The sequence below is a fragment of the Sapajus apella genome, unplaced genomic scaffold (genome assembly GCF_009761245.1).
Source record: "Sapajus apella isolate SASKATOON/1434 unplaced genomic scaffold, GSC_monkey_1.0 scaffold59, whole genome shotgun sequence".
Classification (NCBI taxonomy): domain Eukaryota; kingdom Metazoa; phylum Chordata; class Mammalia; order Primates; family Cebidae; genus Sapajus; species Sapajus apella.
The window spans coordinates 14,113,765-14,138,943 of NW_022436999.1; the positions used below are offsets into that span (position 1 = coordinate 14,113,765).

At 49.7% G+C, this 25,179-nt stretch overlaps 2 protein-coding genes across 5 annotated transcripts in view; both read left to right on the forward strand.

Moving 5' to 3' along the window:
• The first annotated feature begins 1,996 nt into the window (after positions 1 to 1,996).
• LOC116528636 (ribonuclease 8-like) lies at positions 1,997 to 3,130 on the forward strand. Its single transcript, XM_032245984.1, has one exon. The coding sequence runs from the start codon at positions 2,068 to 2,070 to the stop codon at positions 2,626 to 2,628; it is 561 nt and encodes a 186-aa protein (XP_032101875.1). The 5' UTR covers positions 1,997 to 2,067; the 3' UTR covers positions 2,629 to 3,130.
• Positions 3,131 to 13,940: 10,810 nt separating this feature from the next.
• The window catches only part of ARHGEF40 (Rho guanine nucleotide exchange factor 40), a 20,013-nt gene continuing 8,774 nt past the window's right edge, over positions 13,941 to 25,179 (forward strand). For all 4 annotated transcript variants that reach the window (XM_032245985.1, XM_032245987.1, XM_032245988.1 and 1 more), the window contains exons 1-13: positions 13,941 to 14,085; positions 16,719 to 16,916; positions 17,602 to 18,850; positions 18,999 to 19,166; positions 19,313 to 19,433; positions 20,044 to 20,140; positions 20,247 to 20,327; positions 20,458 to 20,574; positions 21,827 to 21,922; positions 22,022 to 22,137; positions 22,530 to 22,656; positions 24,300 to 24,422; positions 24,513 to 24,656. In XM_032245985.1, the coding sequence (XP_032101876.1) occupies positions 14,083 to 14,085; positions 16,719 to 16,916; positions 17,602 to 18,850; positions 18,999 to 19,166; positions 19,313 to 19,433; positions 20,044 to 20,140; positions 20,247 to 20,327; positions 20,458 to 20,574; positions 21,827 to 21,922; positions 22,022 to 22,137; positions 22,530 to 22,656; positions 24,300 to 24,422; positions 24,513 to 24,656 (2,640 nt within the window). In that variant the 5' untranslated portion in view covers positions 13,941 to 14,082. The remainder of the gene's footprint in view (positions 14,086 to 16,718; positions 16,917 to 17,601; positions 18,851 to 18,998; positions 19,167 to 19,312; positions 19,434 to 20,043; positions 20,141 to 20,246; positions 20,328 to 20,457; positions 20,575 to 21,826; positions 21,923 to 22,021; positions 22,138 to 22,529; positions 22,657 to 24,299; positions 24,423 to 24,512; positions 24,657 to 25,179) is intronic.

Below are 25,179 nucleotides of genomic sequence, written 5' to 3' on the forward strand. Positions count from 1 at the left end.
CTCTAGTGCTTAATGGATAAAACAGCCCTGAGTCTGCAGCAGTTGGGAAAACTCATGATGAATGACTAGGATCAAAATACACAATCAAAGGAACTCCTTTCCCAGGCCTCCCTGAGTGAGGCTGGCCAGCTGCATGGGCCAGCACCTACTTGAGGGAAAGCATGTTTGCAACTTAATTGGAATCAGAGCTTGCAAAGTCTCTGATCAGTCATCTTGGTTGGCAGTAAATGTTTAGGCCAGCCCTGGGCTCCTGCTGCCATCCCCATCCTCTCACTTCAAAGCTTGGCAGCTCCGGTATGTAACCGTTAATGAGTAATCACTTGGTAACCCTTCCATCCCAATGGGAGAGGCTCAGCTAAGGGCCTGCAAGTGAGAATTGACTTCCTGGGACAGGGGGTGGGAGGGAGCGTTGGAAAGGGAGGGAAAGATTTGTTCCCTAGTGCCCAAGTCAACTGCTTGCTGGGTAATGTTTTCCTGGGTTCAAAAATCAAAGTTTTGTTTGCTTTGTGGGGAGGAGTGCATGAAGGGATCCCTGCTGTGGAAAGGGTGAGTTCTATTGGCAAACCAGGCTCTTCCACCATGTTTGCCTGAGATGACAAACATCTCAGAATTTTTACATTCAGAAATGCAGATGCTAGGAGCCTCAGTGATTTTTGCCACTTGGGAGAGGACTTTATCCCAAAGGCAGAGAAGTGACACAAATCCCAGAGGTTGAGAGACTGAGCGGAGGCCAACACACTATCACGGACCTGAGAAACTGCAGTGCAGAACGAGTTCCCCAACTGCAGTCACTTTCTGTAACCCTGGACAATTCCACAACATCTGCTTCCCATCCCTATTATATTAATAATATGCTAACTATACATTTACTCATTGATTTGAAATAATTCTTTTAAAATGAAGCTAAGTAATGCCATCTTTCAAAGAATGCTAGTGTTACTTCATAAACAGAAGTAAAAATAAATGTAATGAATGTGATCCAACTTTTAAAAATCCTACCCAGATGCTGTTTTCAGCTGAAGACGCAGCCTGAGTCCTGTTGTCTTTATTGAAAAGGAGGAAACAAACAATGGAAAGTGTAAAAGAATTCACCTTCTTGCTCTCAGAGGAGACTTCTCCTAAATGTTATCAGAAGGGTCTGAAGAAAATTACTTAAGGCAATGTGCACACGCCACCTAAAACTGCAAACAGAAACACACTGTGCTCTGCTTCTATGGGAAACTCTTTCCTCTTCCCTCTTTAGCTTGGCGCCAGCCCAAAGGGATGGGTTGAACATCAGGAAGCTCTTAGCACCAGCTCTGCCACTCACTCGGCGGCCTTGGGAAGGGCGCTTGCCCTTTTAGGAACTCGAGCTCCTTCATCTTTAAAATGAAGGAGTCAACTGAGATGATCCCTAAGGTCCCTTCCAGCCGTGATCCTCTATCCTTCCAAGACATTCTCCAGCAGGGCAAAATGTCAGGCGTGGAAAGAACCCAACTTGCCATGCTGCTTTGCCAGCTGGAGCAGCCATCCCTTCTCTAGGAGTGGCCTTTTTTTCTAACTTCCGTGACAAACTGGGCCACAGAATGGGGAGAAACGCATTTGACTCCGCGACCTTAATATCAACTCTTTCGGGAACACCTAAGCTAGCCCAGCAGAACACCTAAGCTAGTCCAACATGGACCCTTCACATGTTTTTCTTCAAGATCTAGTTCCTCTGTGTGAGTTCTCACAGTTTCAGAAAAGACACCTGGGAGTGTGGGAAACAGAGGAGTTAGGGACCCTGAGAGGTCTTGGTTAAAATCTTGTATTTGACCTAGCTGTGGGATGATGGGGAATTTTCTTAACTTTTCTCAGCCTCGTTTTATTCCTATATGTATATATATATATAGAGAGAGAAATTTTTAAATTATATATATATATATGAAGGATAATCATACCTCATAAAACTATTGTGAGGGATAAACAAGGTAAGTGTTTATTAGAGGCACAAAAAGGCACATTATCTGCTGGTACTAACCAATAGAATACAAGGGCGTTCTTCACTATCTTAGGCTGTGCATTGCCCTGCAATAACTGACTTAGGGTATGAAATTCTTAGAAGGACTAGCCAGGCTCCCCCATGATGACCTATTCACCCACCTATCTCTCCCCTCTGTTCCACTGTCCCCCTTAGGAGAGATGGCACTAGCCAGAGAAGGATGCTGCCCCCTGCTGCTGCTCCTGCTGCTGGGGCTGTGGGTGGCTGAGATCCCAGTCAGTGCCAAGCCCGAGGGCATGACCTCATCTCAGTGGTTTAAAACTCAGCAAGTGCAGCCCAGCCCTCAAGCATGCGACTCAGCCATGGGAAACATCAGTAACTACACAAAACGGTGCAAAGACCTCAACACCTTCCTGCACGAGCCCTTCTCCAGTATAGCCGCCACCTGCCAGACCCCCAACATAACCTGCAAGAATGGCCGTGAAAACTGCCACCAGAGCCATGGGCCCGTGTCCCTGACCATGTGTGGGCTCACCTCAGGGAAGTGCTCGAACTGCAGGTACAAAGAGGAGCACCTGAACAAGTCTTACATAGTGGCCTGTGACCCTCCACAACAGGGTGACCCAGAGTACTCACTTGTTCCTATGCACTTGGATAAAGTTGTGTAAGGTCTGGTGCCCACACTCCACCCCACGCTCTGCAGATTGTATGTGCTGCTGTTTCTCCCTCAAGTTCTTTATTAATCCTTGCTTCCCATCGCAAATGCCATTTCTCTCCCACCCACCCAATCTCACATATTCTTGGTTCTTTAGGGGGTTTTATGGATGCTCCAAATGATGAGGGAAGAGGGCAGATTCTCTTCAGTCTTTCACTGCAGCTTACTTTGAAGCCCTTCCAGAGTCAAGCACTCAGGATCCCCACAAGGATGGATCGGGGTTTGGTGAGGCCCGTGGCTTATCTAATGTTGAAGACCCTCTTAAAGAAAAAGAATATAAAATTACAAATCCAAAATAAGTCAGATCCTTGGAAGGGCTGTGGTTGGACAGTTCAGGGAGATCCCAGACAGGGGTGATTATCTAAGAAAGGAAGGAAGGGGAATCTATGCTGTGTCCCCTGTGTTGGCGAAAGAAATGCATCTGATCTTGCTGTAATAAAGACTCTACTGTTGCTGATGGAGTGTGTGTTACTGTCTTGGAGTAAATGGGGAGGCTTGGAGCTCCAATTCCGAAGCCCTGAAAAGGTCCTGAAACACTTATCTCCATGAGGCACCAGCTCCACCTGCTTTGCAGGCCGGAGGGAAAGCAGCACCCTGAGCAGGCACAGTCTGAGAAACTGACTTAATTCTGTCCTCCAGCCCCTTGAGGGCTCTCTAGTGGTCCCCTCTCATGGGAAGGGGAAGGGTGAAAGGAAGGATAGGCTGAGCCCTAGGATGCCAGTCAGGTCTGAGGCCTGACCCCCTTGTTTGTGCATAAGACCTGAGTTCATGCTTCAACAGCATGACCCAGAGCAGGACCCTCAATGTTCTGGAGTGAATTTCCCTTCTTTGGGAATTTCAGAATCTGGACCTACCAAGAATCTTGATCTGGTCTTAATCATTGCTGAAGACTAACTATGGTAAAGGAGCAGTTTTGTATGCAATCAGTCATAGACCAATACTTTTGTAAAATATGATAAAATGAATTACTAGAAAATGAAATAGAACATATGACTATAAAAAAATACAAGCCCAATTTTCTTATTGCTAGATTCAATTAATATAAACTATTCTGTCAAATTGCCATAAAAGTTGCTCTTTTTTTTGAGACAGGGTCTCACTGTGTTGCCCAGGCTGGAGTGCAGTGGTGCAATCTCAGTTCACTTCAGCCTTGACTTTGACATCCTGGGCTCAAGTGATCCTCCCGTCTCAGCCTCCTGAGTATCTGGGACTACAGGTGCAAGCACGCCGCTGCACCTGGCTAATTGTTGCATTCTTTGTAGAGACAGGGTTTCACCATGTTACCCAGGCTGGTCTCAAACTCCTGGGCTCAGGCGACCCACCTGCCTGGACCTCCCAAAGTGCTGGGACTATAGGTGTCAGCCATGGCACCCAGCCCATAAAAGTTTCTTAATGTTTCCTCTCAATTTCTGTACTTGTATTAATAGATAGTCACAGAGAGAAAAACATACACATATTATAGACATCTACACACATACATACCTACATATCAACATAAGGCACACACATACACACCACATACAGAGGCACACATAGTCACAATGTGCACCTGTGTGCACAACACGCAGACCCACACATGTACTCACACTCAACAAGACATCCCCTCTCCTTCCCCATGCAATCTCTGCTTCCTTATTACGCCTCCCTTCCCATATTTGAAAAGAGAGTTTCCTACGCAGACTATGACTCAAAGTAAGGAAAGAATGTTTGGTGAAACGTGAAGTGGCAGAGAAAGCATAGAATCCAGAAATTCCAAATCCCAGCCCCCGTTCTATGCTTTCTAGAACTAGAGCTCAATGTAGCATCTGACAGCAACACCATCTCACCCCAAGTGTAGTTTCCCCCCACGGCCTTAGGCCCCTCCACACTGCTCTGCCCATCACCACCACGATGTTGTCCACACTTGTGCTAATAACCAGGGAAAACATCTGGAAGTAAGAGAGAAACATCCTTCCATCCCCTGGCTTCTTCCCAGTGTTGTGGGCAGGCTCCGCTTCCTGTGGCTGCACCTTAAATGATGGGGTTTTTTCAGGGTCCTATTCTGAGCTCTGTTTTCTTCCCACACTGTATGCTCCTTTAGTGACTTCATTTACTTCCATGGCTCCAACCACCATTAACCTACTCCCAAAGACAGGTGTATCTCCAGCCCAGAGCTCCCAAAGTCCAGGCATACATGTCCACCTTCATGCTGTTACTAGCCCCGTCAGTGATCCACAGACATCTCAACCCAAAACACTCAGAGCTAAGCTCATAATCTGCCTGGCTTCAAAACCTGCCCCTCTCTACTCCTGCAGCCTCTAAGTGTTCGTTAGTGGAAACATCATGCTCAATCATTCAAAGTCCTAATCTAAAAGTCACCTGTGTCAACTCATTCTTGTTTGTTTGTTTCTCCAGTAATTGCCCATTTTATCCCAGAAACTACCTCAAGAGGGCATAAAAGTTATTGAGTTTTATTTTCTTTTCTCCAAATAGCACCGGGCTCCTAACACGTGCTCAATACACATTATGGCCTTGGAGGGTGCCATGATTTGGAGCTAGGCAAATATACATAGATTGGTACAACCACAGATTCACTATCTTGTTTAGGGGGCAAGGTTAAACAGTACTTATGAAACTAACAAGTAATAAGATAGAAGAGAAGAATAAACCAAACGGATTCTGTAACATTTTTTTCCCACCTCCCTTAGGGTTTCATTCATCCTGAAGTTCATGTATCCTAACCTGAAGTTCATTCTCTGTTGAATGTTCATTTTCCTGTTGTATACCTCCGGCATAGCATTAGGTCTGTAGCCAGGGTTAGGGAATACCAGGAGACATTCGTCCATTCAATATCTGTGAGAGTTGTGGCCCCAGAAGCTAGGAAGAGTGTGAAAAGAATTCAGAATAGAATGAATTGTTAAGTAGACTAATTATATCCAAACAAGTGGAGTAGCAATCTGGGTAGGAGTTTCTGACTTCCTTGTGTAGGCTGAAGAATTAGATGGAGTGTAACTTGAATCTAGGGGTCATGGACTGTAAAACTGGCTCATTCTGAGAGTAAGGCACAGCACTCATAAAACAGGACTCAGTAGGGCAGCTGGGGCCACAGAGGAGCTGCCCGACAGCCTTGGGACAGAATCTCTGCTGGGTATGCTCTCTGGGCCCCTGAGAATGTATTTCCAAAAAATCACTTGAGAAGGGACTCCTCAGCATTTGGGAGGACATAAGTATTTTCTAGTGGGTAAGTATGTTTTAATATCCAGAAAATTTAGAATTAAGTATAAAAATGTTTAAAAGAATCAACACATAGCATTAATATCTTTGTATTAAGGAATTTGTATTAGGCTTGTCATTCTGATTTAAAATGCACATGATTTGAAATGGGACTTTCCTTTAAAATTAGTTTTGGATCATTTAAGAAAACATAGAAATTGAATCATCCTATTTATAAATTGTTAGATTTATAAAGGTTTTTATGTATTCAGGAATATTTTGTTGGTTAGCTCAAATGGCCAAATTATAAGGACATGGAATATATATTTAATTTATAAAGTATATCTTTTAATGTTTAAAGAGTTTCATTAACTACTTACAAATAAGATCAAATAATCAGTGAATACAATTCTTTAAAGTGATTATTAGAATTTATTTCTTTGTAAGTTAAACATAAAAGCTTAAGGAAGAACTGGGCTGATTTATAACTTCAACATAGGAAACATAAATTTTAAAAAGCCAAGGGGCCCTCTAAATATTATTTGCTAGGCACAAAAGAAACATTTTTAAAACTCACATTGATGCTGCAAGACCAAATCATTTTCTATGATATTTTCATCTATACTGCACAGTGGGCTTTGGTGATTATATTTTCTGGTGTTAACATGCTTGTTGATTTTGCTGGGCCGTTTATTAGCAGGGAGGGAAGCACAAGGCTCAGGCTCAAGGGCATGCACGTGTCAGTGGAGCCTTCAGAACTGAACCTGGATCTCTGTCTCTCCTCAGCATTCTCTTCCCTGCGCTGTGCTGCCTTCAGTTGGGTGAGTTTTCTGACTTGGGAACAGGAGTATTATATCCTACAGAAACTGAAAAAAGGGAGCAGGATTTCCCTAAGGCCAGTGTAGGGGTGGCAGAGGAATTCAGCGAAATATACTCCAAAAAAAAGTAAAACTCAAAGACTGCAGTCAAGTCTCCATCCTCTATAGGGACTTTTCCTCTTTGCCAGAGTTTTGAGACTACTTTCACTAAGTAAAGCAGCTTTTAAAATATAAACAAAACAGGCTGGGTGCAGTGGCTCATGCCTATAATTCCAACACTTTGGGAGGCTGAGGCAGGAGGATCAATAGAGCCCAGGTGTTCAAGACCTGGGTAGTGTAGTGAGACCATATCTACAAAAAAAAAAAAAAAATTGGCCGGGTTTAGTGGTGCACACCTGTAGTCCCAGCTATTTGGGAGGCTGAAGTCGGAGGATCACTTGAGCCCAGGAGGTGAAGGTTGCAGTCAGCTGAGATTGTACCACTGTATTTCAGGCTGGGCAACACAGCAAGGCCCTGTCTCAAAAAAGAAACAAAAACAAAAAATGGATTTTAAGCAACCAGTTTCTTCAATAAATCAGAGTGCCTGCCTGAAAGTGGTGTGTATGTGTACGTGTGTGTATGTAAACACACACGTGTTCAGTGTGAAGAAGTAAAGTTATGTTAGTGGAATTAGGAGTGCTATCTTCCGCCAACTATAGATCTTTTGGGATTCCAAACTCCTCATTTGAAGTGCAAATATCTATTGGCACGAATAAAACAAGATAATGTAACAATTACTTGGAATCAATCACTGAGGTGTTGGGTTTGGCTTGCGGTTATTTGGAGGCAAGGTAAGCATATAGGTTTTGCAATGGGGGGTCTTATGAGTAGGTTCAACATGGGCAGAGACCAGGTTCAACATGGGCAAAGACACTGAGTACAAAAAAAGGAGATGTCATGGAACTAGAGACAAAGTGCTACCCGCTGCTTCGAACTTCTGAAGCCTAGGGGATGGGAGTGATTTCATGCTGTTGAAATTCCCAGATTGCCTGCCCAGGAGACTGGCTCTGCTGGGGATCTGCCAATGAGAGCTGGGGCCACTGCTAACTATAACGGGCACAGGTTATGTCTTAATAAATGTTCATTTAACAAAATGTGGTTTTGGAACAAAGGGCTGGGGCTAGGAAAATGTACAGATCACAAATCTGGAAAGCTTATAAACAATTTCTTTAAAAACTCTCTCATTATGCTTCAAATTTTCAATGAGAGGGAGTTTACCTATGGAGACAGCTTGTCCCATTTTCAGGCAATTCTAAATATTTAAAACTCCCTTACATAGAACCTAATCTGCTTCTCTATAATTGCAACAATTCACTGATGCCCTACTGCTTTATGCCATTCAGAATAACCCCAATTCCTCTTCACAATCAACCTTTTAAATATTTTAAGAGCGTTTCATGACCCCTGCCCTCCACATATTGCCACATCTGGCAATAACAAAAGTTATAAAATGGTTCCTACCATTTGACCCAATAATTTCATTTTGTATAATATATCAAATGGGAATAATTCAAAGTGGGGAGGAGTAAATTTCTACAAAGCTTTTTATACCTTTTCTTTGTACAACGAAGAAAAGTTAAACAAAATTCCCTAAAATTGAGAGAGACTACATGAGTAACGAACAACTACTTGATGTTTTTTTTTTCTTTCTTTTTCTTTGAACAGAGTCTCGCTGTTTCCCAGGCTGCAGTGTAGTGGCACGATCTCAGCTCACTGCAACCTCTGCCACCTGGATTCAAGTGATTCTCCTGTCTCAGCCTCCCGAGTAGCTGGAATTATAGGCACACGTCGCCACACCCGGCTAATTTTTGTATTTTTAGTAAAGACAGGCAGGGTTTCACCATGTTGGTCAGGCTGGTCTCGAACTCCTGACCTCAGGTGATCCGCCCACCTCAACCTCGCAAAGTGCTGGGATTATTCAGGCATGAGCCACCGCACCCGGCCTACTTGATGCTTTAACTGAAGACAACATAGGCAAAAATTTTACTGATGCATGGAAATGTATATGGACAATGCCACATGAAGAAAGCAGAACACGAAACTGTTATTTTCAAATGGGTTACAACTACATAAAAAAGTGTCTGGGTTTGTACATCAACAATGTCTATAAGCAACTTTGGAACCTTTCCAGAAGTCCCCCTCCAAACCATACATCCTCCACTCTTCTACTACAATAAACCTACATCTAAACCAGATGATGGTCCACATCTGTCTTAAATTCTATCCTGCAGATGGGCATGGTGGCTCATGCCTGTAATCCCAGCACTTTGGGAGGCCGAGGTGGGTGGATCACCGGAGGTCAGGAGTTCAAGATCAGCCTAAGCAACTTGGTGAAACCCCATCTCTACTAAAAATACAAAAATTGGCCAGGCATGGTGGTGGGCGCCTGTAATCCCAGCTACTTGGGAGGCTGAGGCAGGAGAATCACTTGAACCCAGGAGGCAGAGGTTGCAGTGAGCTGAAATCGCACCACTGCACTCCAGCCTGGGAGACAAGCAAAACTTTGTCTCAAAAAACAAACAAAAAAAATTCTGTCCTGCATGCCTTCCACTTGCAAATATCCACCAACAGACAGACAAAAAAAAACTTCATGAGGACTGATTCCAGGAAGACAGGAAAGCAGCTGACCCCCAAGCCTCTGCCTCCCCATTCCCAACTCTCACTTGCTCCCAACACCATTCCTGTTCTGTGTAGCTTTCTGCCCTCCTTTAGGTCTTCACCTGGATTTATAATTGCTTTGGGGGATTGTTCAGACATTAGCTGAAAAAGAGCAGTGACAAAATAGACAAGGTCCTTCATTTCATAAAGTTTATTTTGAAATTATATGTGATGGAAAAGTGAGTCTATTATGATAGACAGAAAATAAATAAATACATAATCAAATAGAGATAAATGCTGTGAAGAAAATAAAACAGAATAACATTATTCAGAAAGGCAGTGAGTGAGAGACCACGTTAGACTGGGTGGTCAGGGAAGAAGACCTTTGAGACTGTAACACCTGAGTTAAGAACTAACGATGAAAGCCAGCCACTAGAACTGTGAATAAAAAGAAAGCTCCAGATAGAAGGAAAAGACAGCAAAAAGGTGCCAAATTGAGCATCTTCAGGTATAAGTAAGGCATGTTTAAAGAACTGAAAGAAGGGGCTGAGCGCAGTGGCTCGAGCCTGTAATCCCAGCATTTAGGGAGGCCAAGGCAGGTGGATCACCTAAGGTCAGGAGTTTGAGACCAGCCTGGCCAATATGAAACCCCGTCTCTACTAAAAATACAAAAATTAGCTGGGTGTGGTGGTACACACCTGCAATCTCAGCTACTCAGGAAGCTGAGGCACCAGAATCACTTGAACCTGAGAGGTAGAGGTTGCAGTGAGTCTGGATTGTGACACTGCACTCCAGCCTGGGCAACAGAGAAAGATTCTGTCTCCAAAAAACAAACCAAAAAACTGAAAGGAGGCCACTGTGGCTGCAGGGTCACTACTGGCTTAGCATAATGTCACCATGGGACTATGGTAAAAAGATGAGGCAGAAAAGGAGAGATAGACAGAAAAGGAGTCATGATGTGAATGGAAAGCCATTAGACACGGTCGATGAGATCTATTTGGATTTTTTAAGATTACTCTGGCTATGGTGCAGAGAATGGCTCATCAGAAGGTAGGAGTGGAACAGGAAGACCAGACCGGAAACTAATGTGCTAGCCCAGGCAAGACACTGGTGGTATCGACCTTGATGACACCTAGTTCAGAGAAAACAAGCTGTAAATTCTTGAAAAAATATTACCAATCGAATAAAACCAAAATTCATGAAAAACCAAACATAAATAGAACTGATATATATTTACATATCACACAGATTTTTTTTTACCCTAAAATAACTAGGATATTGGCCGCCAGTTTCCTTGGAAGGCACAACTAACAAGAACATATTCTCTCAAGTCTGTCCCTAAAATTCCCTTGTGGTCCTTCATTAATTCCCCCTTAACTTGAGGCATGGGGCTGAGGCAGAGCCCTAGTCACTGCTACTCTCCAAGGGAGAAATAGTGAGCATCCTAAAACCCCACCCCTCTATAAGGTGGCAGTCATAACTCTTGATGCACTTAAACCAGGCAATAAACAGTACAGACACAGGTGTTTCTTCCACCTTCCCCCATATTAGGATAACATTAGTTTTCCATAAGAAGCATACTGGAAATGTCTTCAGAATTGTTTTAACTATTACTCTATAAGAAGTCTAGAAAAAAGGCAGTTTTTCTTCTCTCACCCACAGGGACATATCTATCACTTTTAAAATCTCAGTGCTGGCTTCTACAAAAACAAATTTAACATTTTTTTTAGAGTGATGGTTAGGTGGCAGAAATGGTGATGTGGCGTTTAAAACTCTTCTTCTTCTTCTTCTTCTTTTTTTTTTTTTTTTTTGAGATGGAGTCTCGCTCTGTCACCTGGGCTGGAGTGCAGTGGTGCAATCTTGGCTGACTGCAACCTCTGCCTCCTGGGTTCAAGCAATTCTCCTGCCTCCGACTCGAGAATAGCTGGGATTACAGGCGCCCGCCACCACGCCCAGCAAATTTTTGGACTTTTAGTAGAGACGGGGTTTCACTTCGTTGGTCAGGCTGGTCTTGAACTCCTGACCTCAGGTGATCTGCCCACCTCAGCCTCCCAAATTGCTGGGATTACAGGTGTGAGCCATGGCTCCCGGCTTAAAACTCTTCTTTTATGAACGTTGACAACTTAGATAAGACCCTATAACTTACTGGTTGAGAGTGAAGGCTCTGGCGTCAAACAACCTGGGTTCACATCCTGGTTTCTCATTTGCTGTGTAGCTGAGAGAGAGTTTCCTAACTTCAATAAGCTACAATTTCATCTGTAAAACAGGAGTTCGAGAAGCCCCAAAGAATCTTAAATGGGTAAAATACTGTAAGAACTGTTTGTGAATGAAAAGGCTTCTAAGACTGGTCTATTCCAGCCTCTAATTTCTCTGTTATAACCTTACCCCTTCAGATCCCCCACTAAAAACACACATATCAACACATACTCTGTTGTGTACACACACATGTACACACACACACATTTTTAGGTAAGAGCCTGTATTCTTCGGAGAAAGTGGTATTTAACTGCTGCAACCACATGTCACTTACTTACTTAAAATAAACCACTGTAATTTAGCACAGATTGGAAAGAAAAGGTAACTGCATCCCTGATTCTGTATCCAAATTCCCTCACCCCACCAGCTCAAAAACTTTCAGTGGCTCCCCATTTTTTCCATGAAAAAAAAAGATCGACTCCCTTTTTCCAGGAGTTTGTGGACCCCATGGCCAGATTAATTTATATTACGCTACCTAAGGGTAGCAAGCCTTGGAATCCAGTGGACAACCTTGGACACTACCAAGGGTTCCCTAAACAATTTGCTGCCGTATAAGGAAAGGAAGGCCTGGTGAGGAAAGGTTCAGACTCTCTCAACCAAGAATGGATGAGCTGGGTTTGAGACAAGTAAATAAGGGTCATAAAACATCTTCTAAGGAAGTTTTCTAAACACTGGCCCCGGTAACCGGTCACTGGGCAGTATTTACGGAATGGACACCAGGGGGTAGCAAAATCTCACTCTCCTAGCTCGCAGGCCCTCATAATAAGGAAGCTGGAGAGTGTCGGTGACTCGAGGGTCGCAAAGCCTGGTGTTAGAAAGAGCTCCAACTTCACAGCTCTAACTGTGCGGGGAAGCTGGTTGCTGGGGCTTGCTGCCTTAAGATTCTTTTTTGACTCTATGGAGTAGAGGCCTCTTCTTGCCTCTAAGAAGGATGAACATTTGCTCTGTCCCTTTCCAGACTCAGCGGAGCGGAAAAAAAGGTGGAGGTTAGCGTCTAGAGGAGGTGAGAGAAGAAAGAGCACGTTACCTGGGCGACGCCCCCGCCTCCCTTCTTGCTGCTCCAGCCACTGCCTAGAGGCGCCTCTGAGGAACTGCGGGCGAGGCCGGACATTTTCTTCCCGTCGCCTTCCAGCTGCAGGGGCACACACGTTCACGCCCCTCCGGGGACTATTAGGCTTTCCCATCTCCCCTCCTCTCCTTTCCGTCCACCCTTTGGAAGGGCTCATGGAGCCACGGGGCTTCCCAGTGCCTGCTCAGAGGCGGGGCGGGGCATTTCCCCTCCGTGCATGTGCCTCCCCCGGACTCCTGGGAGACCCCTACCCGGCCTTCCTTTCCCATTCAGACACGGTAGGGGGACGCTCGGGGTTTGATGAGGGAGAGGGAATGAGGCTAGAACTTTCTTAACTAGGCCACCCCGCTGTGTCCCCTGCGCCAGATACCCATCCCCATCGCCACGAGCCCTAGCGGCCCTGCGGGACTCTATAGCCACGGAACCAGAAGGAAGGCGCTGGCGTCCAGTACCCAGTCCTCGAAGTGGAGGCCTGGTGCCTTCCCTCTTGAAGCCGAATAGAGAGATAAGGGATGCGGAAGGGAAGGGTCACGGAGGAGAGAACTCAGAAAATATCCGGCGAAATGCACGCCCCAACCTGAGCATCCCGATTCGAGAACCCTGCCCCCTCCGCCACGCTGTCCGCGCCCATCCCAAGTCTTCCGCTGCTCCCTAACTCCCGCACACTACCGCCTTCCCCAGGCAGCACAGAGGAGCCCATTGTCAGCCCAGAGGCTCGAGGCCCGAGGAGATGGAGGGAAAGGAGGAGGGCGCGCAGGACCCTGTGGGGTTGGGGAATCCCCTGATTTCCCGGCCCTCCGCACTATGCTAGGCCGGCAGGACCTGAAGGTCTATTTTGAGCCCCGGGTCCTACCAAAGTCTAGAAACCGATGGGAGAAGAGGGTCCCGAGCGAGTTAGAGACGGGAGGCTTTCCAGCCGTAGGAAGACCCCAGTTCTGAGCAGAGGAGCCCCAAGGGAATTCACGCACGCCCCAGCCTTTGGAGCGTCCCTTGCAGAGGCTAAACTGATCCCGCGGGGAGCGAGGCCGTGGCGGGAAAAGAGGGGCATCCTCTGCTGGGCCGGCCTCCGAGGGTCGGAGTCGGGGTTACCCGCTGGAGGGCGGGGCGGAGAAGAAAGAAGCTTGCGGGTGAACGGGGCGGGTAGGCTGGGGACGCCCGGAGAGCTGCAGAGAGTCTCGGCGCGGGAGAGGGAGTCCCGGCAAGGGGTCCCGCGCCGAGGCGGGGCTGGCGCTGAAGGGCGGGGCGGGGAGGGGCGGCCGTCTCGGCCCTCCCTGGCGGGGCCCCGCGGCCTGGAAGCTTGAGCGGGCCGAGCCGCCACCGCGGCCGGAGCTGTCCCTTAGCCAGACCCGGCGAGACACGAGCGGCGGGAGGGAGGCGGTGGCGCGCCCGGCCCCGCCCGCCCGACCGAGCGTCGGACGCGGCCCGGCGCCGAGCCATGGTGAGTCCAGCGTCGCAACCCCTGGGTCCCCTTGGCCCTCGCGCTGCCCGCCCCGGGCCCCCCGTCCCCAGCCTGGTGCCTCCTGAGCCTGCCTCGGACTGCTCAGCGCTCCTGGGAATCTCCTCCCTCCCATCCCCCCTTCTTTGATTTGTCTGTCCGTCTGCCCGACTGTTTAGCTCTGTCCCCACAGGGTATTGCCCTCACTCTTTTTTCCTCATCTCCTCCGCCTCCTCCCCCATCTTCTCTCGGGTCTCTCCCCTAATCCGCACACCTCCCCCCTCCCCGCCCTCCTCTGTCCTGACCTGTGCCTTCCTTTCCTGGAGCTTCCCTCCCCTTCCTGGTCCCATCTCCTGACCCGCGGGAGACCCCTGCGGGTTGGTCCTGCAGTGGCCCTGGAAGAGGCCCGGCCCCTCGGGTCATGAGAACTGACTTGCCTGGAACCACCATTTTCCATCCCGGTCCCCAACCCGGTGAGGCAGGCCCACCCATCCGGCCCTGGGGGACTGGCCACAGCTGTGGCTGGGCCCGGGCCAGGGGCATGGCCAAAGAGGGAAATTCCCGCAAAGAAAAAGGTCTGCCTCTAGGCAGTTGGGGGTGCTTGGGGGGAGCTCACAGTACCAGGGGGCGTGACACTGCCGGAGCCGACCGGAGTTTGCAGGGGAGGGAAGTGCCCCAGATCTCTTGCTGCAGGGAACCGAAGGGCTGCCTCAGCGCACTCCTGCTGCAGAGGAGAGGGAGCTCGAGCCAGAGGTCCCTGTAGAAAGTAGGCGACCCTGGCAGCAGCAACTCGGGGCGCTGGAAGCAGGAGGGTACCGCTGAGAAGCCCACACCAACAGGAGTGAACACTTTCCTGGGAACTTTCACTCCAGAATAGTCTGAAGCACCACTGCGAGAGTGGGCACTGCCAGGGAGAGCGCCCACTGCAAGGAGGGCGGGGGCATGGCCAAGGGGGCGCTCGCTGCAGAGTGGAGAAGGGGGAGAGGCCTTGCCAGGGGGAGCTCACCGCAGGCAGTGGAGGAGGGGCAGGGGCACTACTGCGGCCTCCCCTCTTCGGAGGGAAGGGCACCCTCTGGCAGGGAGGCTGGAGGAAAAAGAAAGAGGAACTGGGCCAGGGACAGCTGACTCAGTCTCTCTGGTCTCCTCTCTGGTCCCCGCCGGCGGGAGGCTGGGTCTCCGTGCTCCCGCCCGCCGCCTCCCTCTCCAGACCCCACCTCCCCTCCTGCCGCTGCCGTTTCCTGTGGCTGAGACTCTCACTCAGCCATGAGCTCACCGCCCCTAATGGGTTGCAGCTGCCTCGCTGCTCAAGCCCTAGCTCCCCACTCCCGGCCTTGGAGCAGACTGTCCTACTCTGCCTCACCCCCGCCCATCTCCACCTTCCCCCCACCCACGCGCACTGCGTCAGCCTGGTCCGGGGAACACTGGGGGTCTGTCTGCTCGCCCACACACCTTGGGGCGGGGTCTGCGCGCTGACGCACTGAATGTCCCGTCTCTGCAGTGGTTGTCCTAACTTCACAGACAGTCGAGACAAACGGGCAACTCTGGATGGAGAAGCTAAGAGAAAAATAAGCTCTTTTGTCTTATGGCAGAGGCAAGACATGGGGGTAGGGCGGGTAGAGACCAAGGTATAGGCTGCATTGAGTATCCCCTTCCCCATTTACAGCAAAAAAGAGAAAAGAAAATCTAGTAAAAGGAACTTCAAAGACTGTCTTGAAAGAGAAGTTTGCAATGCAAAAGCCCAAGGGATGGTTGTTTAGGTTATGGGATGGAGAAAGATGTCTCATTAACTCACTTAGGGAGGGGGGGTCTAGAGGATGAAGCAGGGCTGACTCTCCTAGTGGAGGTTGGCAGAGAGAGGTCCCACTGGAATCAGAAAAGACCAGCTCAAAAGCATGCCATCAAGGCCTCCTCCTTCCTTCCCCACACGTTCCTTGTGTGACTTTTTTCTCTTTCAACTGCCCCCACCCAGTTTTTATAACCCAATCCCACATGCTCTAGGAATGGGTGATTGCTTCAGAGCCACTGTGGGAGAGGGAAGAGGCACGCTAGAAAGACCCAAGACAATCACAGACAGTCTTTCCATCCTCCTCTTCCCACCAAATGACCATCTCTAGCATATAAATGCCCATCTCTTTTTCACCAAATCGTTATCTCTAGGACATAATTGTGGGTGATGGCACCTCCACTTAAAATGGGGAGCTCTGGATGGTGGGTCTTATGAGAAGGGGGTTGCAGGATGACTGTGTGGAAATCTCCCTCACACCCTCTAGTGTTCTCAGCCATAAGCTCAGTACCCTGCTAGCCCAGAAGCCTGTCTCTTCTCTCCTGAGAAAGATCTATGCCATCACCCCAACTCACAAGCACCTGGGACAGCCCTGATCAGAGGCATTCACAACAAATTCTCCTCGATCTCCAAAGCCAAGGTCTCAGAGCTTGAGAGTTGAGTGCCCTGCCAGGCTTGTGCACTCTGACCCAGCCCCACTCCCATTCTGGGCTCATTAGCCAGCATTTCCTGAGTGCACACTTTTTGCACACATTGTACAATGGGGGCCTTGGGGAACACAGCCACCCCTAGACCAGTGCAGCTCCCAAGGAGCCATGATTGGGTGATCTCTAGCCTGGTCCTATCTCTACAGGAGCCTGAACCAGTGGAGGACTGTGTGCAGAGCACTCTTGCCGCCCTGTATCCACCCTTTGAGGCAACAGCCCCCACCCTGTTGGGCCAGGTGTTCCAGGTGGTGGAGAGGACTTATCGGGAAGATGCACTGAGGTACACGCTGGACTTCCTGGTACCAGCCAAGCACCTGCTTGCCAAAGTCCAGCAGGAAGCCTGTGTGAGTGGCCGTGCATCACTATTCTGCCTTCCCCAAGATCAACTGCCACACTCTAGAGACTAGCCAGGCTAACTAATGCCCCTACTAACCTGGAGATACAGCCTCCCCTAATACTGATCTCCCCAGAGTCATTTAAGCCTCATTCTCTGACCTCCCACAAAGTTTGACCTTCATAGGCACTGACACATTCAGATGCTAATGCACATACACACACATTCATCTTCCCCAAATACTGACCCCTAAAAAACACTAAGCCCCAAAGACCCTAACCCTCCAGACCCAATTCCAGACATTTTCTCCCCTTGTGAATTTCTCAAGATACTAACTCCCCCATATATGATTCAACAGAGATCCTTCATTTCTACAGATATAAAGACTCCTAAGAGTCTTTAATTTCTCGAAGACAATGGCATCTGCTGATCATGTCTTGGTAATGATTCAGTTCTTGCCCTCCCACACATGGAACTAGCTTCCTAGAGAAGCTTCCTACCACCAGGAGACCAGTCAGTCCCAATCCCTTCCTCTCTGCCACATGAATACCCCAAGATCTCTCCTCCTGCTCTCCTCAGAGTATCACTTTCCAGGCAAACAGCCAGTCCTGCCTCAGGTGGGTCCATTCTAACTGCCCTCTCCTGCTGGTTTCTTCAGCAGAGGCCTGAGTGCAGCCTCCCACCTCTCTCCCCAGGCCCAATACAGCGGATTCCTCTTCTTCCATGAGGGGTGGCCGCTCTGCCTGCATGAACAGGTAGTGGTGCAGCTAGCAGCCCTGCCCTGGCAGCTGCTGCGCCCAGGAGACTTCTATCTGCAAGTGGTACCCTCAGCCGCCCAAGCACCACGACTAGCACTCAAGTGTCTGGCCCCTGGGGGTGGGCGGGTGCAGGAGATTCCTGTGCCCAGTGAGGCCTGTGCCTACCTATTCACATCTGAGTGGCTACAAGGCATCAACAAGGACCGGCCAACGGGTCGCCTCAGTACCTGCCTGCTGTCTGCACCCTCTGGGATTCAGCGGCTGCCCTGGGCTGAGCTCATCTGCCCACGATTTGTGCACAAAGAGGGCCTCATGGTTGGACATCAGCCAAGTACACTGCCCCCAGAACTGCCCTCTGGACCTCCAGGGCTTCCCAGCCCTCCACTTCCTGAGGAGGCACTGGGCACCCGGAGCCCCGGGGATGGGCACAATGCCCCTGTGGAAGGACCTGAGGGTGAGTACGTGGAGCTGTTGGAGGTAACGCTGCCCATGAGGGGGAGCCCAACAGATGCTGAAGGCTCCCCGGGCCTCTCCAGAGTCCGGACGGTACCCACTCGCAAGGGTGCTGGAGGGAAAGGCCGCCACCGGAGACACCGGGCGTGGATGCACCAGAAGGGCCTGGGACCTCGGGACCAGGATGGAGCACGCCCACCCGGCGAGGGGAGCAGCACCGGAGCCTCGCCTGGGTCTCCCCAAGGAGCTGAGGCTGTCCCAGAGGCGGTAGTCTTGCAGGTGTCTGAGGCCCCAGCAGAGGCCTTGGGAGAAGCTTCTAAATCTTGCCCCCTGAGGCCAGGGGAGCTTAGAGGAGGAGGAGGAGGCCAAGGGGCTGAAGGACCACCTGGTACCCCTCGGAGAACAGGCAAAGGAAACAGAAGAAAGAAGCGAGCTGCAGGCAGAGGGGCTCTAAGCCGAGGAGGGGACAGTGCCCCACTGAGCTCTGGGGACAAGGAAGAGGCCAGCCACCAAGAAGCCCTTGGCAATGTGCCCTCACCAAGTGAGCACAAGCTTCCAGAATGCAGCCTGGTTAAGGAGGAATATGAAGGTGCAGGGAAGCCAGAATCTGAGCCAAAAGAGGAGCTCAAACCAGCAGATAAAAAAGAGCCTCAGCCCCCAGAAGCCTGTGGGCCAACAGAAGAGGAGGCCAGAGAGAGAGAGCAGCAGGGGCCAGGTCTACTGTGTGTGGCAGGTGAGATGACACTGAGGCCCATGGGCCAAGGGCCAAAGCAGGGCAGGCCTAGGGGAGGGAGCGGGAGGAGGAGCAGGGTTAGGCTGGGAGCAGTAACAACCAGAACCATCTTAACTTCAGTCCCATTTTTCTGTCTGAGTCCGTGCAGGACACACAGACCCCGAAGGCTTCCTGTCTGACCCTCCAACACCTCCGCTGGAGACTGTGCAGGGAGGAAAAGGGGACAGCATTCCGGAAGAGGGCCTTCCAGTCTCCATCTCTGATGACACTGATGTAGCTTGGGACTTGATGGCATCTGGATTCCTCATCCTGACCGGTCAGTGGGCATCAGTGGGTGAAGGGAAAAAGGATTGGGGAAAGAGAAGCAATTGAGTGGGCTTGGGGGCTAGGGGAGGCAGGGTGGAAGGGAGGTAGGCGTGGACTACTCCCAGCCAGGACAGCCTGGCCATTTTGTGTCTTCAGGAGGGGTGGACCAGAGTGGGCGAGCTCTGCTGACCATTACCCCACGGTGCCCTCCTGAGGAGCCCCCACCCTCCCGAGACACGCTGAGCACTACTCTTCATTACCTCCACTCACTGCTCAGGTAACCGAGGCCCAGTCTTGGCATCTTGGACACTAACCTCCTGATTCATGAGGACCCTCACCTACTTTTCAGGACACTGACCTTCTGACTGCTAAGGACACCTGCATCTTCAACCTTCAGATTTCAAGTCATTGCCCTCTGGCCTTACTGACCCCAGCCTCCAGCTTCATATCCTCATTGATCCTCAAAAGCAACACTGTTGACTTTCACTCTCCTCCACCACTACCTAGATCATCAGGACATTGGTTCACTTATTCAACAAATATTTATTGAGCACTGAGTTCCTGTTAGGCACCATACTATTGAGCACTGAGTTCCTGTTAGGCTGACATTGAATTCATGTCATTCCAGAACAGAATTCCTAACTTTCCAGACCTTAATCCCTTGACCTAGTAGCCATACGAATATAGACTCCCAACTGCTAGGTCATTTCTCCTTGTACACACATCCCAGAATTTGGCCCTTTGCCCATTTCTTCCCAAATGTACCAGCTACTAATTTCTCCTGAGGACTATTAACTGAAAGCAGACCCTGTATATCTGCCTTGCCTTATCTGCTATTCCCCACAACACACACACAGCAGCCTTCTTGGCTCTTCCTGCCCCCACAGGCCTGATCTACAGATACTGGGGCTGTCCATCCTGCTGGACCTTCGCCAGGCACCTCCACTGCCTCCAGCACTCCTTCCTGTCTTGAGCCAACTTCAGGTAACCACACCTTGAACAGGCAGTTCCCCTAGATCCTAACTCTTCACTGGTGGCCAGTCCAGGACACCCAATTGCCCAGTTTAGGGTTTTTCTTCTCTGCCCTTAGGACTCAGGAGATCCTCCCCTCATTCAGCGACTGCTGATTCTCACTCATGATGACCCTCCAGCTGAACTCTGTGGATTTCAGGTTTGAGCCCTTCATTCCCACCTAGTTTCCCATCAGTAGTGGAGAGAGGAGAAAAGGATGGCTGGAGCCCCAGGCGGGTTTCTGAGTCCTTGGGTGCCCAGGAAGAAACCCCCTGCCTTACCCTCTACAGGGTGCTGAGGTGCTGTCAGAGAACGATCTGAAAAGAGTGGCCAAGCCAGAGGAGCTACAGTGGGAATTAGGAGGTCACAGGGACCCCTCTCCGAGTCACTGGGTAGAGGTACACCAGGTAAGCTTCTCCTCTACCACCTAGCATGCTGGGAGCCGTGAATGACCCAGCTGAAGACATTCTAGGAAAGAGGCCAGATCAAGGACATACCACGGGGTTGCAAAAAAGTGGTTTCCATTCCATTCCATTCAACAAGTATTTATGGATTCCAAATCATGAGGAAAATATGTGCACTGTGCCATGGTCTACTGGGGAGATGGGAGGAGTATGTTAAACAAATTATTATTATTATTTTTAGATAGTCTCACTCTGTTGCCCAGGCTGGAGTGCATGTTATTGTGCAGACCCCCCAAGCTAAAGCGATCCTACCACATCAACCTCCTGAGTAGCTGAGGCTACAGGCACATGCCACCACACTCAGCTAATTTTTGTATTTTTTGAAGAGATGGGGTTTTGCCATGTTGCTCAGGCTGATCTCAAATGCCTGGACTCAAGTGATCTGCCTGTCTCAGCCTCTCAAAGTGCTAAGATTACAGGCGTGAGCTACCATACCCAGCCAAATATATTCTTAATATGACATTAAGTAGCCCTTTGCTTTGGTGGGAGATAAATCATGAAACAAGTAAAGAGTGCAAGATAGTGTCACTGGGTTTCTGGAAAGCACTGAGAGACAAAAGGCTGGTTCTTGTTCCAAATTACTTTACCTCACTTGCAGAAATAGTGCTCTTTCTGTACCTGCTCCTTGTACCAACATCCAGCCCTCAGGATCCTCATCAGCGAAGTGTAGCAATTATAGTATAATTGCTAAAGTTCCTTTCAGCACTTATGTGATTCTATGAATATAAGTGCTGTGCGTATTCAAGAAGAGAGAAATAAACATGATCTGAGCTGAATACAAAAGAGGGGTCTGTAGATGGTCTCTAAGCTTCCCCATTAGTGTCAAAGGGGAAGTAGACATGAACAGGCAGAGAGAGGGGATTTGACAGGGTGAAGCCCCACTGAAGACAGAGGGAAAGGAAGGTCACAGTTACCAAGCTGTACAGTGTGCCAGGGTCATGCTAGTTGCTGAGCTGGCATCATCTCCTTAAAAATCATAGAAGCCTGGCTTATCCTGACTTTACAGTTGAGGAACTGAAGTTCGGGAAGGTTTCTGGACCTGCCCAACATCATACATCATAGTAAGCAACAAAGTCAAGAACTGAATTCAGCATTGCCTCCATAAAAGTCTCTGGGGCTACCTCACCCCAACCCTAGGGCTTAGGTTCTTTCTTAAACTCTGATCCTCAACTCCATCCCTGCATGTGGGTTTCAGGAAGTGGTAAGGCTATGCCACCTGTGCCAAGGTGTGCTGGGCTCAGTACGGCAGGCCATTGAGGAGCTGGAGGGAGCAGCAGAGCCAGAGGGAGAGGTATGAAATGAAATGGGACAGTGGGGGATGGGATTGGGATGGGGCTGGGATGGAGATGCTCTGGTGGAACCCCAACTGGCAACTGCTCCCTATCCCTAGGAGACAGTGGGAATGCCCAAGCCCCTGCAGAAGGTGCTGGCAGATCCCCGGCTGACGGCACTGCAGAGGGATGGGGGGGCCATCCTGATGAGGCTGCGCTCCACTCACAGCAGCAAGTATGAGGGATGGGTGTGTGGAGGCAGGTGGAAGTGGGAGGAGGAGACACAGCCAACGGCTGCCAACAAACCTTAGCTGCCAGACCATTCTAACTGTGCTTGTATCTGGGAAAGATACCATGCTTTTAAACTTGCTATCTCATAACCCTCACAACATCCTTCTGTGCCATTCACCATTACAAATGAGGATTTGGAGGATCAGAAGTGTTAACTGTCTTGGCCAACATCAGTCAGTAGAGTCAGGATTCAAACCAAAGCAGTGGGGTCCAGCCTGTGCTTTTGATCCATGCTGCTATGCAACCTCTCATGTTTGCATCCCTCGGAGGGTTTGGAGGACAGAACGGAGGGGCTCAACAAGGGGAGTGATTCATTCTTCCCTGCTCCTTCCCCAGGCTGGAGGGCCAAGGCCCAGCCACGCTGTATCAGGAAGTGGATGAGGCCATTCACCAGCTCGTATGCCTCTCCAACCTGCACGTGCAGCAGCAAGAGCAGCGGCAGTGCCTGCGGCGACTCCAGCAGGTGAGCCAGAACCCCCACGTCCCTCTTACTCAGCGTGGGAGTGTCGCCCCCAGCACCTTTCCCGCTGGTGTTTATAGTTGATGATGTTCTCCTGTCCTGGCTTGGTTGAATGCCCCTCCCTCTCTCCTCACCTCTGTTGGAGCTTGGTCATGGAAAGTGTGAGATTCAGCAAGAGGGTGGGAGTACCGTAGCACCAGTAAAGAAAAGAAGCCAGAGCTCCCCGTCCCCTCTGTATATCATGCTTGATTGAAGATGCTGAGAGATTGTGAGAGATGCTCAGTTGCCATAGGGGATTCTGAAAAGAGCCAATTGACTCTGGAGTGCCTGCCTCCTTGGCTGAAAAATAATAAATGTCTATTGATACCAGGTCATTAGTTACACTGCCACACAGGCACCCTTAACTCCTTATGCAATGTCATCCCTCAGACCTGAGGCCAGAAAGGTCCCATCTTCCTCCACCTTGGAAGGAGAGACCAAAAACAGGCCTCTTTGTGGGGAAGATTCAGGAATAAGGCTGGCTTCTTTGAACCTTGATTCTTCTCTCCTGAGGTTAAGAGCCTCATACAGATTTGCTCTCACCCTACCATGTGGGGTAGAGGGGGCTTTGAAATCTGATTGTTCCTCCTTAGCCCTGAGCATGGTGAGTGAACACTTCATGGACTTGCATGTGGGCATCAGGGGAAAGGTCATCTCAGGGCCAGTGCCAAAGCAGGGGCCAAGACTTTCTGTTTCCTAGGATTCCTTCATATTGACTTCCTCTAAGCCAATATCCTTGAGGTGGGTTGCGTCTCCTCCCATTTGCTTACTTGCTTATTAGCTGTTTCCCCAACTGTTTAAAAACGAGATTTGGAGTCTAAAGTGCTCAGCTTGAGTCCTAGTTCTGCCCTATGTCAGATGTTGGACAACTCATGAAGCTTCTCTCAGTTCCCAAGTCCTCGTCTGTAGAATGGGGATGATAACAATTTGCTGACAAGGTGGTTAGAAAGATCAAATGAGTTTAGCAAAGGACTATAAAAGTGGTTGTTATTATTGGCACTGGCTATTACAAACACTCTCAGACTTCTCATCCTCAGGCTGTCCCACCCCCAGCTTCCAGCCTTTCTTCAGAGGAAAACATTACCATCCCTTTTTGGTCAAACATCTCAGAACCAGCATGAGAGTTCTTATGGCCCATAATAGGCAACTAAAGCCAGACACACACACACAAACACACACCCCCACACACACACCGCTTCTGTTATGTTCCTCCAGGCCTGGTCCCTGGGACCCTTGCCCACCAGTTGCCAAGGCTTGGTGAAAGGCCTCAGTCATCCATAGGACCCTCATCCTCCCTTTGGTTCTCCCCAGTTTGATGTACTTCACCCTCAGGCATAGCCCTGAAACTTTGACTCACCTCCCTCAGTACTTCACATCAGCTCAGCTTCCCTCTCATCTGGCATGTTACTAAAGATTTCTTACTCGGTTTCTCACTTGACCCTTGTGGAAGCCATTACTATTCACTGTTGTTACTCACACGTTGCAGATGAGATGCAATAGTTTGCTCAAGGTTCTACAGATTGGGGTGGTGGGGCCGACTCTGGATCTCAGCCCTTCTTTGCCTTTTCACTCCATGGCCCCATGCCCTCCCACCCCATCTGCCTCAGGTATTGCAGTGGCTCTCAGGCCCAGGGGAGGAGCAGCTGGTGAGCTTTACCGTGCCTGGGGATACCCTGTCTGCCCTGCAGGAGACAGAGTTTCGATTCCGGGCCTTCAGCGCTGAGGTCCAGGTGAGAAAGGGCAGGAGGGCAGGTGAGAGGAGGCAGACGGATACTACCTGGGAGTGAGGACCAGGTATGAGCACAGCCTCCCTTCTCCAGGAGCGCCTGGCCCAGGCGCGGGAGGCCCTGGCTCTGGAGGAGAATGCCACCTCCCAGAAGATGCTGGATATCTTTGAACAGAGGCTGGAGCAGGTTGAGAGTGGCCTCCACCGGGCCCTGCGGCTACAGCGCTTCTTCCAACAGGTGCATGCAGAGTCTTTTCCTTCTGTGCCCACCATTTCCATTTATTTACTTCCCCTCTGCCTGGAGAGGCTAATCAAGCTGTGAGAGGCAGTGGCTGAGGAGCCCATCTTCTTGGTTTTGACTCTTAGCTCTGCCACCTCCTTGCTGAATGACTGGGACAAGATACTAAACCTGACTGTGCCTCCATAGATCTGGCCCACAGGGCCGCTGTGGGGATTACATGAGGCAATATATAAAAGCACTTAGCAGCCGGGCGCGGTGGCTCAAGCCTGTAATCCCAGCACTTTGGGAGGCCGAGGCGGGTGGATCACGAGGTCAAGAGATCGAGACCATCCTGGTCAACATGGTGAAACCCCGTCTCTATTAAAAATACAAAAATTCAGCTGGGCGTGGTGGCGCGTGCCTGTAATCCCAGCTACTCTGGAGGCTGAGGCAGGAGAATTGCCTGAACCCAGGAGGCGGAGGTTGCGGTGAGCCGAGATCGTGCCATTGCACTCCAGCCTGGGTAACAAGAGCGAAACTC

Excerpts from the sequence above, each read along its gene's own strand:
- LOC116528636 (XM_032245984.1), top strand. The coding sequence starts at position 2,068 with ATGAAATTCTTAGAAGGACTAGCCAGGCTCCCCCATGATGACCTATTC.